Source organism: Abramis brama, assembly GCF_963993115.1.
Source record: "Abramis brama genome assembly, chromosome: 20".
NCBI classification, from domain to species: domain Eukaryota; kingdom Metazoa; phylum Chordata; class Actinopteri; order Cypriniformes; family Leuciscidae; genus Abramis; species Abramis brama.
This window is the reverse complement of record NC_139982.1, coordinates 14,742,168-14,754,907: the sequence shown is the minus strand read 5'-3', so window position 1 is coordinate 14,754,907 and position 12,740 is coordinate 14,742,168. Positions and strand designations below refer to the sequence as shown.

The 12,740-nt window shown below is 44.1% G+C and overlaps 1 protein-coding gene across 1 annotated transcript; it reads right to left on the bottom strand.

Moving 5' to 3' along the window:
• Nucleotides 1–3,252: 3,252 nt before the first annotated feature.
• Nucleotides 3,253–6,132, bottom strand: LOC311071190 (uncharacterized protein). The gene is made up of 7 exons (XM_084095416.1): nt 6,109–6,132; nt 5,993–6,057; nt 5,678–5,862; nt 4,625–4,779; nt 4,011–4,468; nt 3,713–3,918; nt 3,253–3,607 (listed from the first exon to the last, which is right to left on the bottom strand). The coding sequence occupies exons 2-7, from the start codon at nt 6,006–6,008 to the stop codon at nt 3,377–3,379; spliced, it is 1,251 nt and encodes a 416-aa protein (XP_083951542.1). The 5' UTR covers nt 6,009–6,057; nt 6,109–6,132; the 3' UTR covers nt 3,253–3,376.
• Between the last annotated feature and the right edge of the window lie 6,608 nt (nt 6,133–12,740).

Here is a 12,740-nt window from a genome sequence, read left to right as displayed (position 1 = left end):
GTATCGCGCTGTCTGTGAATGTCCTGGCACACACTCACACACACAACGCACAGAAAGACTCGCGCCAGTGTCGAGCACACAGACAGCGCGTCAGAATCACTTTTGCTGGGCAGTTCTCTTTCGCGCTTGAACGAACAATATCACACACCAACATGCCAAAATGTCCGTTTTGTCGAGTATCCTCATAACAGAAAAGCAGTCTATAATTAGTTACATAAAGTCTTAAATGAACAAGAGTAAATGAGAAAATTAGATGCGTGAGAGCCTGTCAGCAGCGGCAGATTTTAAAGTGACAGCAGCCACTCTGTCTGTCAGTGAAGTTAACCAAAGAACAAAGGGAACAGAGAAAATCATGAACTGCTCTTGACTAAAGAACGCTTGCAGCTTTAATAAGGATTATTCTAATTTAATTCATAATTTATGCAATGCGGACTGTTTGATAACCTAAGTCAATTTCTGTATATTTCATACCTGTTAGACAGGAAGGGCACATGTACATATTACATTTATTTTGGGGTTTATGTGAGGATAGTTTTAAGTTCACTTATATTAAAAGTTGTTATAATTTTCAAAAGTAAAAAATCATTTTCATGGAGACATCAGTAGCTACAGTGATACTGGCCTTCATTCAGAAAAAAATGCCATTAAACAATTATTTAAAATATACTGTCTTTAATCTTTATGTTGTTTCTATATTACAGTGGAAATTGAGTCTCACATTATTTAAATTTTATTTGCACACAAAACATTAATGGTGAACATTTTTGACTTTATAAAATGATTCTCTCAAGTCTTGGCAATTGGCCCCTATTAAACAATAAAGAAAGTAAGACATATTTTTCTTATACATAGTTTAGTAGCCTACTATATTCTTTTTGGCAGAATTTATCATTATAATCAACTTAATTATTTCCTGGATTTTGTATCACCATAGTCCCTAAAGGTATGTAAATGCAGGAAATGTGATTAAAATTGTGAAAAACATTGTTTTGCTTTTTTAAAGTGCTGTTTTTGCACTTTAAAAAAGCAAAACAATGTTTTTCACAATTTTAATCACATTTCCTGCATTTACATACCTTTAGGGACTATGGTGACTATGGTTTCCCCCCATTTTTTTATAGTGCAATCAATAAATTAATTGTACATTTTGAAAACTTTTTTTTTTTCATAAATCAGTAAACAATGACTGATATTTTTAAAATTAGGATTGGGTTACGCGCGCGCACTCATGTTTTACAGAGTCTCAGCCAAAGTCCCAAAGTTGGCAACCCTGTACATGTATTTCCAAATACGTAATGATTTGAGGACCAAGTTTGTAGTCAAAGTATGGGCAGGCCATAGTCAATGTAAAGCATATTGTTGATGTTTCGTCTAGAGTTCTCAACGGGTCGGGTCGGCCCGACAAACCCGACGGGATCCGCGGGTTCGGGCCGGGTTCGGGTCGAAAATATAATAAAATGACTCGGGTCGGGTCGGATCTCGGGCTTAATCTTGTAACATGCATCATGGAGAGGGGCGGGGGCAGACCTGATGCCGCTGCGTGCACGCCTTTAGCCTGGAGAGAAGAAGATGCAGTTGGTGAAAAGTAAACTTGCCGCAGGTGAATTCACCGTCGTTACTACAGCCAATTTATATATTTAACGTTTATTGTTTCAGTTGTTTGTATTGTTAAAAGGCGTGAACATTAAAGGTTGATTTGAATTCCCGTCTGCTGGTCATTATAATACGTGTATGAGAAAAAAAAATCTGACGCGGCGTTGGGCCGCGGGCCGGGTTCGGGCAGATAATTCATGTTGATGTGTCGGGTTACATCGGGTCCGAGTTTTAAAAGCCACGGGCCGGGTCGGGTCGGGTTGTAATTTTCAGGCCCGTTGAGAACTCTAGTTTCGTCACTACCAGTGAATGTGCGATAACTGTTTATCCGCCGTCATCGGTGGCCCTGCTTACTAGCCTGCGCGTTCACGGCAGGCTCTGTTGTGGTGGGGGAGGAGCTGTGGAGGGAGGACTGTAGTGCAGCAGAGAGCAAGGGGGAGTGACCTGTAAGTTGTGCTTGTTCAAATTTTCAGGCTAAGTCAACGTTTTCTAAAAACTCCCTACTGCAGCTTTAACTGTCATACTCTCTTGAAGCTAATTAAATCCAGCTGATTATCTCTAATTGATAATCCACAAAGGGTGAATGTTTGTTGTAATGTGAGCACTGAAGTTAGCAATGTGCTGAAACATCTGTTCAATTTATAGTCTATATATATTTGTTTTATTATTATTTATTTTGCTAGACTGTTTTAGACTGGACTGATTTCGATGTTGCTTTTGCAAAAATGTTTCTGTGTGTGCCCTGCCACAATACACACTGTCACAAAGAATATATAACAGATCTGTGCATGCATGCTACAAATGTAAGCTTTGAATGTGTGTGTATGACAGTATTTATTAGTATTTGTCTCTAATTAAAAACACTTGTGATGACCTTGAATCCATCATGTGGCTTTCTACATTTACCACCTGTATTATGGTGGATATCAACATATTGTATTGGTATATTAATATTAAATTATTTTTTTAATATAAACCAGTTATTTTTAGCTTTTTACACTGCTTGTAACTCCAAACTGGTATTTCTAACAAAATTATTTTAATGTATGGTCATAATAATAAAATACACTAGTTTGTAGCGCAAATAAATTTACTTTGTTGTTCTTCTATTTATTTACATATTGTGGCTAATGATTTGTAACTCTCGCACATTCACAGAAAATAGCTTACTTTAGCGTTGCAAAATAATGTGGATATACAATGGGGACACTGGTTATTGGGCGTTCGTAAGGTTTTAGGAGATCTGAGGTAAAAAAACTGAGCTTGCTGTGTCTGAAAAAAATAGCTTTCCCTGATCTACATAAGTGCATTTTAAGATGGAGGGCAAATTTGGATAACTTTAGAACTATGTCATTGAGTAGTATCATAAATTATCTGCCAAGCAATAAGACATGATATACTGTACATTTCACATGTATTTATACACTCATGTTCTCTTGTTCATGCTCTGGTGTTGTCAGTGTTATTCTGTCTTAGTTTCTCATGCTTTAGTTTATGGATTTCTTATTATATTCTAATGTGCATTTGGCTGAACAACCCCTGGATGACAGTATCCAGTTGAAAAGAAAATACGGTTTATATTTTTGAAGTCAAAATCAATTTCATCACAGAGGGAACAGAGAAATGGCATGATAGAAATGAAAAGCCATTACAAATTAGCTCACTTAAAGATGTTTTATTAAAACAGCATCATACATAACAAATGTGTTATTCAAAGCAGTAAGCCTGAATCATTATAGGCATGTACTCTGTTTATACTGTAAAGACTTCTTAAGTTTGTACATTACGGATCAATGGGAGCTGGTGCTATGGGAGCAATGGGAGCTGGTGCTATGGGATTAAAGGGATCAGGATTTATTTTATTCAGATCCTCTATGACAGTTTCATACTCTGTTTTCCATTGCTCTGGTGTCAGTGCAGATGGGCTGGTCTCCAGGAACTTATACGCATCTTTAGTCTGCATGCTAAAGATGCTCTTTGCATTCAGACAGGTTTCACCGAAGGCCTTCCATTGCTGAAAGATTTGAGGTACAAAATCAATCACAGAAAAAAGAATACAATCAGGGTGAAAATAATTTATTTTCTGTAATCCTGCACATTTTCTCAATGTCTAAGTTACCCCTTGTGCTGAAGTAATAGAGTCCAGAAAGGTCTGCTTCAATTCAATCTCCTCGATGAAGTGTTCATTAGCAAAAGTCTCATCTTTGAGAGCCTCCAGTATTACACCCACTGATTCCCAGAACTTCTGAAGCTGAATCAGAATGTTTTGAATTCGGGAAAGGCATTTTTGGACATCCTTCAGATGGACAGGGTCGGGTATTGAACCTTTAGAAATAATATGAAGTAGACATTAATTATGATGTAAATCAGGGACCGTTTCGAGCACATTGGAAACTCCTTAAGTGAAAGAATCTTACCATTTTCTATTTTCATGCTTGCCAACTTCAGCTGCATATCCGTCATCCTGACATGGATGCTCCACTCCTTGCTCATCAGACTTGACTTGTCAATGGAGAGTTGAGTCAATTCGCTGGACAGAACCTGGGTTTTCGCAGCTGCTTGAGGGTCATCATCTCCGTATGTGTTAGCGACTCCAGTGAAAATTGATGCTAAGGCCTCAAAGAAACCCACTTTTTTGGGTTTTTTAGTCGTCGCTTTGACATGATCATACATCTCATTTTTTTTCTGTTTAATCATTGCCTCAATTTCTCCAAATTTCTCAAGGTTTTTCTTCAGTTGCTCTTCCAGATCGCTCACCGCCTGTTCATGGGCAACCATCTCCACAGAACCTTGTTCTTTTTTTTTCTCTGTCTCAGTCTTTTCAAGAATTACATCACTGGTGCAGGAAGCCACACTGCGGTTGTGTTTATCATATCTGGCGATAACAGATTTCGGATTAATCGTGAGCTACAGCACAGTAAATATTCTTGATATACACTGAGACGTGTTCCATATATGGTAAATGCAACAAATCTTACTACACTTTCTAATTCTAAAATTTAAATTTTAGCAACATTTTGAAACATTTTACCTGTCTACCATCTGTTCCACTTTGTCAATAATTTCAGTGATCCATACTCTGGCTTTTTCCAGGGACTTAATAGCCAAAATGGTTTTATCCTTTTCAACAGCAACCTTCAGTGCCGGCAGCAGCGTAGAATATAGGTTTTTACTTGTGGCTGCACACTGAAAGACAGCAGAAATACTTACACTGTTGATCCACAATGGAGTTTCATACTTTACATAAGAAAACAACTTGTCAAAATCAATCAATCAGTCTATCTAAATTTGACACCATTGCCTACTGTCTTGTGTCTCGTGACCAGTTCAAGTTCAGTTCAAGTGCCAGTCAAGAGTGAAATAAGTGCAGTCAAGACGGACAGTTCTCAGAAGGTTAATTTTGGTAGTTTGTGAAAAGTTTGTGCTAGCTGGTAAACTCATTCTACCTGTCATTAGCCTAATAGTTGTTTGCTCTAGAGCTCTGCTGTCCCATTCATTCCTTCACTCAGTCAGAATGAAGTGATTTGTTTATTGTATACAAATAAACTTGAGTAGAGAGCTGAATTGCAGATCTGGTGAAAACATAGCCACAAAATTCTGTGAGCAGAAGCTTTCTTAACCGCTCTTTTCTTATTATCATTTTTACTGTGGTGTTGTGTAATGTAGAGACTGAGTGTAGCAGATACAGTATTTAAATATTCATCTAAACACCGCAGATTTCTTGCTGGTATTTAAAATTATCTTAAATCTTTATCTTAATCTTTAAAATTATTCAAAAAGATCTTGTGCAATATGTATTACAATGCATCCTTACTCATCTCTTAGACTGACACTCTTAAAGATTATTTATTGGCATCTATGTCCTCTTTCTTTTCACAAAAGGTTGTAGTGTTTTATACACACACACACACACATATATATACATATTACATGTATACATATTATATATATAAATATATATATATATATATATATATATATATATATATATATATATATATATATATATATACATGGCTTTTATATATTTTATATACTTATATATATATATTATATAGAAATTGTTAAAGAACATTGGCTTTACCTTCAGCAGAAGCGCCTCAGAGGACCCAAAGAGAAGCTGAGTTTCAACAGCACGCTCTCGGAGAACCCTCTCCAACTTGGGGAACTTAGCCAAACAGAGATAAGAGAGATGGTAGAGCAGAGCTGTCCGCTGAGCAGATGGAAGAAGCTCCTTAACAAACTCAGGGCTACTTGCGACCACAATTTCTGTGGAATTACAAATGTGAAAGTTGCAACTTGATGGTTTTGCTCAGAGTTGTGTCAATTATTAACAAAATTAAAAATATGTGATGTTTACATTTTATCATTGAAAAAGAATTCGCAGATTTTTACCCACCTTGGCTGTCTGACATTTTTTGTCTGTAAAGGAAGTACCTGGAAAACACTGAAAAAACAACAACACTATCACGAGACAAGAATCAACAATAAATGTGAGAGGTCAGTGAAAGTTACCTGTAAGATGAATGAACCTCTAAGCAATGTAGTTGACTGTGTCAGCATGGGGAATTTATACTCTATGGCACCTCCTTAAAATTGTTTGTCATGTACAACTAACACAATTCAGAAGTTGTATTGTAGCCTTGGGGGATCTCTGTGGTCGGGCAAAATGAGACTTGAACATTACTCTTACCAGAGCTGTTATTGATAACAAGTGTCTAAAATGATGAAATCAAACATTCTTATTTCAATCTCATTTCCTTAAAAGGAGATTCATTGCAAGCAGTGTTTTTTCTGAAATGAGGAGGCAGTTTATTTATATATAAATTAATGTTCAATCAAAACACCATGGAACACCTCAAAGTCTGCAAAAGCCAGAAGAGAGGACTGGCAAAAGGTAGCAGACAAATTAAATGCGTTAGTGGCGATCATGTTAGATGTTTTCATCACTTATTACAGTATATATTTTTGTATTTTAATAATTACTTTGTTAAGTGTAATGTCAGAGTCACCACCCACTACTAGAACATGGGAACAAGTAAAAGTGAAGTACAATAATGTTCTACATAATGGTAATTTTTACTACTTATACTAGTCTCTTTTAAAAAGGCACAGTTAAATAAATGTTTGCCTGTTTATAAAAGCAACCAAGAAAAAGGCTGAGAAAAAAGAAAAGAAAAAAGAAAAAAACAGGTGGTGGTCCTGCACCCGGCAGAAGAGCTGGCCCTTGGGTTGAATGTGAATTGGCATCCCTGGGTTCAGCTCTTCCTTAAACCAACAGCCAGGGACTAGTAGCATCTCCTCCGTCATTAAAGGTAAATGAACTTTAAATTGTCGGTGCGGTTCTTTTGGGCACCACAATCACACTCGGGTGCAGACCAAACAACTGTACCGAGACCCAGCTGAAGAGGTGGTCTCGGTCCGGTTCCAAACAAACTCTGGTATGGTTTGTTTAAGGGTGCTTTCACACCTGCCTCATTTAGTTTGGTTGAATCGCACTAGAGTTCGTTTTTCCCATAGGCACGGTTCGTTTGGGCAGGTGTGAACGCGGCAATCGCACTCGGGTGCGCACCAAAGGCGGACCAAACTCTGGAGCGGTTCGTTTGTGGTGAGAACGTGATCCGATCTCGAACAGAACCAACTGCCAAAGAAAGAACTGCGCATTTTTGGACTAAACCAGTTGCCATAGTCAGCTGCGCTGTGCATTATGGGATGAGGAGAAATGTTTGTTGACAGTTTGCACTTTAAGCATGGCAGCTCGCGGACAAACTTGGAGTTGTGAGGATGTGCGGAGCCTGATAGAAATTATTAACATTATTTTCGAGCCACATCCTCGCTTCATTCTCAAATATTATTGTTTGTCTAAAGCGGTGTAGACAAACTATATAATAAAATATGACCAAGGATACCACCAAAATATGACCATCAGCCCACGCAGTCGTCTCTCCATAGTAAACAGGGCGTGTTGTCTGCCGGATTTTCCACCTCTTTGTTTACTTCCGGGAGTTCTGTTGGAATATAGAAAACGCCTCGGTTACGACTGTAACCTCGGTTCCCTGAAGAGGGAACGAGCGTTGCGTCGAGAATGACGCTATGGGGAACGCTTTGCGTGATGACGTCTTGAAGCACATGTAAAATCAGTCCAATGGTGTGGCGGAACGTCAGAGGCGGGTGACGTCACGTACCAGGAAGCTATAAAAGCCGGCCCGAAACAGAAAACGAAAGCTTCGTAAAAGTCTGAAGTCGAGCTGACAGGCATGAAGGAGATATGGCAAGGCGACGCAACGCTCGTTCCCTCTTCAGGGAACCGAGGTTACAGTCGTAACCGAGGCGTTCCCTTTCAAGGGAACTCCCGTTGCGTCGAGAATGACGCTATGGGGAACGTCTATACCAACGCCTCCATAGCTACGAATGTCTGTCCTGTGTGTAATCTAGAGAGCAGCACTAGGAAGATAAAACATGAGACCCTGGAGCAGAGTCTAGATCCAGAGAGTAAAACCTGACGAAAGTGTGCGGTGAGGACCAGCCTGCCGCATCACAGACGTCCTGTAAAGAAACTCCTGAAATAAGGGCCTTAGAGGCCGCCATACTCCTCGTCGAGTGCGACCGGACAGCCAAAGGAGAAGGCTGCCCAGCCGCCTCATAGGCAAGTGAGATAGCCTCGACCACCCACTTACTCATCCTTTGCTTAGACACCGGGCCTCCTTTGTTAGGGGACCCAAAGCACACAAATAATTGATCACTTTTTCGCCACAGGGCAGCTCTGTGGACATATGCGTCTAACGCCCGCACAGGGCAAAGCAAATTATTAGCCTCCTGGTCCGCATTCTGAAAGGGAGGAGGACAGAAGGCCTGCAGAACAATAGGTCTGGCCACATTAGTGGGGACCTTGGGGATATAGCCCGGTCTCGGATGAAGAAATGCTTTGATCATACCCGGAGCAAACTCCAAGCATGACGGAGCAACCGACAACGCTTGGAGATCCCCTATTCTCTTGAGAGAGGAAATGGCAAGAAGGAAAAGAGCTTTCAGCGTTAAAAACTTCTCAGGAACCTCCTCAATAGGCTCAAAGGGGGCCAGGGACAAGCCTTGTAGCGCAATGGACAAGTCCCAAGGTGGCACCCTAGAGCGAACTGCAGGCCTCAGCCTCCAAGTGCCACGAAGGAAACGAGATACCAAAGGGTCTTTCCCCACAGACATTCCACCCAAAGGAATGTGGTAAGCACCTATGGCCGCCACATAAACCTTTAAAGTGGACGGGGTTAGACCTGCTGTGAACCGGTCCTGCAGGAACTCCAGCACTGTACCAATTGGGCAGTTAACTGGGTCCAACCGACGGTCACTACACCAAGAAGTGAAGACTCTCCACTTCAGGGCATAAAGTTTCCTCGTGGAGGGAGCTCTGGATTGTAGAATGGTCTCAACAACCTCAGTTGAGAGACCTGACTCTATGAGCTGGGCCCCCTCAGAGGCCAAGCCCACAGGTTCCACAGTTCTGGGCGGGGGTGAAATATTGAGCCCCCTGCCTGGGACAGAAGGTCTCTCCTGACGGGTAACTCCAGAGGATGCCCGTCGAGGAGGGAGACCAGATCGGGAAACCATACTCGGCCCGGCCAACGCGGGGCTATAAGAAGCAGGCAAACCCGGTCCCTGCGAACTCTCTCCAGAACTCCCGGGAGCAGAGCAACTGGGGGAAAGGCGTACAGACGTAGCCTCGGCCACGTCTGAACCATAGCATCCAGTCCCAGAGGAGCTGGATGCGTGAGGGAGAACCAAAGTGGACAGTGAGACGTCTCTCGAGACGCAAACAGATCCACTTGTGCTTGGCCGAACTCCCTCCATATCAGCTCCACCACCTCGGGGTGGAGCCTCCATTCCCCGGGCCTCGGCCCCTGCCTCGACAGAGTGTCTGCTCCTATATTCTGGACCCCGGGGATGTAAGCTGCCCTGAGTGACAGTAACTTCCCCTGGGACCACAAGAGGATATGGCGTGCCAAGTTGGATAACGGGCGCGAGCGCAAACCCCCTTGGTGGTTGATATAGGCGACTACCGACGTGTTGTCCGTGTGTACTAACACATGGTGTCCCCTGAGATCTGTGATAAAGCTCCTCAGAGCCCGGAAGACAGCTAACATCTCTAGGCGATTGATATGCCAGGAACGATGATGGTCTTCCCACAGACCTTGAGATGAGCGACCCTCCAGGATCGCTCCCCAACCCGTGAGGGAAGCATCCGTCGTTAGCAGTTTGCGACGACAAGGAGCTCCCAACACTGGGCCCTGGGACAGGAACCAAGGTTTCTTCCACATAACCAGGGCACGTAAGCATCGCCGCGTGACCCTGATTGTGCGAAATGGGTTGCCCCTCGGGGAAAACCCCCTGGTCCTGAGCCACCACTGCAGGGGCCTCATGTGCAGCAGTCCAAAAGGTATCACGTTGGAAGCTGCTGCCATGAGACCCAACAGTCTCTGGAACTGTTTGACAGTGAGTAGCTGGCCTAGCTTTACACTTTTCACAGCTGCAAGGATGGACTCTATACGTGGCGGTGACAGGCGCGCCTGCATCGACACTGAGTCCCAAACCACGCCTAAAAAAGTGGTCCTCTGGAGAGGAGAAAGCACACTCTTCTTGGCGTTCAGCCGTAACCCCAGCTCTTTCATGTGGGCGAGAACAACATCTCGATGTTGAACCGCCAACTGATGCGACTGAGCTAAAATCAACCAATCGTCGATGTAGTTCATGATGCGAATACCCTGGAGGCGCAGCGGCGCCAGAGCTGCATCCATGCATTTGGTGAAAGTGCGGGGTGATAAAGCTAGGCCGAATGGAAGAACACGATATTGGTATGCTTTGCCCCCGAAAGCAAACCTCAGGAACTTCCAATGACACGGACGGATGGAAATATGGAAATATGCGTCCTTGAGATCTATCGTGACAAACCAGTCCTCGGACCTGATCTGTGGCACGATCTGTCTCAATGTTAACATTTTGAACTTGAGCTGCATGACTGAATCGTTCAGAACTCGAAGATCTAAAATGGGACGCAATCCCCCGTCCTTTTTCGGAACAATGAAGTACCGGCTGTAAAACCCGGTTTCCCTGTCGGAGGGAGGTACATATTCTATGGCCCCTTTCTCTAACAGAGTGTTCACTTCCTGTTCCATGACCAGAACCTGCTCGGGGCCCACCACTGTGGGCAGGACCCCCATAAACCGAGGTGGGCGTTTTTTGAATTGTATCTGATACCCTTTTTCCACGGTCTGCAGGACCCAACGAGAAACATTTGACAGTAGCTTCCACGCTGTCAAAGATTCTACTAGAGGTACCAGCCTCTCGAGACTGGTTTCTGGATTTCGTTGTTGTTGAGTAGTCAATTCGTCGCCCTGTAACGGCGCACCGGCAGGGAACGACCGAACAGACTGCTCTAACACCCTCCTCGGAGGGGGCGGGCATCCCGAGGCCACTACGTTTCCGGGTGGTCCTTGAGATATGTGCTCGCCGGAGACCGCTGCGCCCTGTAACACCTGAGGCGGCAGGGTTGGCAGAACGGTCCCCTGAGGGTACCGAAGAGAGACGGGCACCGTGAAAAGAGGTGTTAACCGCTCTGCTTCGGGGGGGACTACCCTCATTTGTCCTGAGCCCTCGGACGTCAGGACTTTTTCCCAGCAGCCTTCTTGGCGGTAATAACGGTCCGCAGATCCGTTCTACCCCTCGAGGGCTGCTGGGTTTGAGAGCGCCCTCCGTGTCCCCGAGATTTTTGTGGGGGAGCACGAGAGGACACACTCTGTTTTTGAGTGGCACGATGGCTAGCGCTCTTTTTAGAGGAGTGAGGCTGCTCCCGCTCAGCAGCCTCATAGAATGAACGGCGGGGGAGAAGTCTTTGGAGTGCAACTGCCTGTTTAGAGGCCTCTTGTGATTTAGCTATCGCACTGTTCACAACATCACCAAATAGACCATCAGTGGAAACCGGAGCATCTAAGAGAACATGTTTTTCTTTTTCTTTTATGTCGCTCAGATTGAGCCACAGATGCCTCTCAGTGGCCACCAGGGCTGCCATAGACCGCCCGATTGATTTAGCGGTCTCCTTGGTGGCCCTGAGAGACAGATCCGTGGCTCTGCGTAGTTCAGCCACTGTGTCTGGACCAATACCCCCGCCCTCCTCTAAATCCCCCAATAATTCAGCCTGATAGGCCTGCATGATAGACATCGTATGCAGACACGCTGCAGCTTGACCAGCGGCTGCATATGATTTATGAACCAGCGATGAAGTAAATTTTACTGGTTTAGAGGGAAGAGAGGGAGCCTTCAAGGAAGATGCCGTCGCTGGAGAGAGATAGCTCGCGAGCGTCTCTTCCACCTTCGGCATCTCCCCATAACCATGCTCTTTATAATTGTGAATGGAAGAGTAGTGAGAGGTTTGTGTTGTGTAAACTCTGTAAGACATAGGTTTCCCCCACGATCTCGACACCTCGGTGTGGAGATCGGGGAAAAACGGAAGGCTTTTTCTCTGAGGCTGTGCACGAGATGGCAGGAAGCGTTCGTCGAGTTTACTTTTCGAGCGAACGTCCTGCCTATCCTCTGGCCACTCAATAGATAATCTGTGAACTGCTCTCGTGACAACATCGAGCAATTCCTCAAAAGCATGAGACTGAGGTGGCGAATCCTCAGACTCAGCTTCAACACTAACAACGTCCAACTCCTCAGAGCTGGACAATTGCAGTATTGGTGCCTCCATCGGGGGGGAAGAAACCGCAGCGCGTGCTTCCACACCCTGATGAGAGGCACTGGATCTATCAGAAGGTTGCTGAGATAAGGCAGAGCCCGTCTCAACATCCACTGATAGATCCATTTGCGAACCCCAGGTCTGAGATCGACGCTGTGCCTCGGCAGCAGCGGGACCAGAGCCCTGGGGAACGTGATCGGGATTGAACCGTGCCAACCGGGATCGGAGCGTACGCAATGGAAGCGCACAGCAATGCACACAGTCACCACCCTCGAGTGCTGACTGGGCATGCTCCTCTCCCAAACAAACAACACAAAGAGTGTGTGTGTCACCTCCCGTTAAATAACGCGGGCAGGGATGGACACACACTCTAAACTGCTGCTTGCTCGCCATACTGAATATATATATATATATAGACAGACAA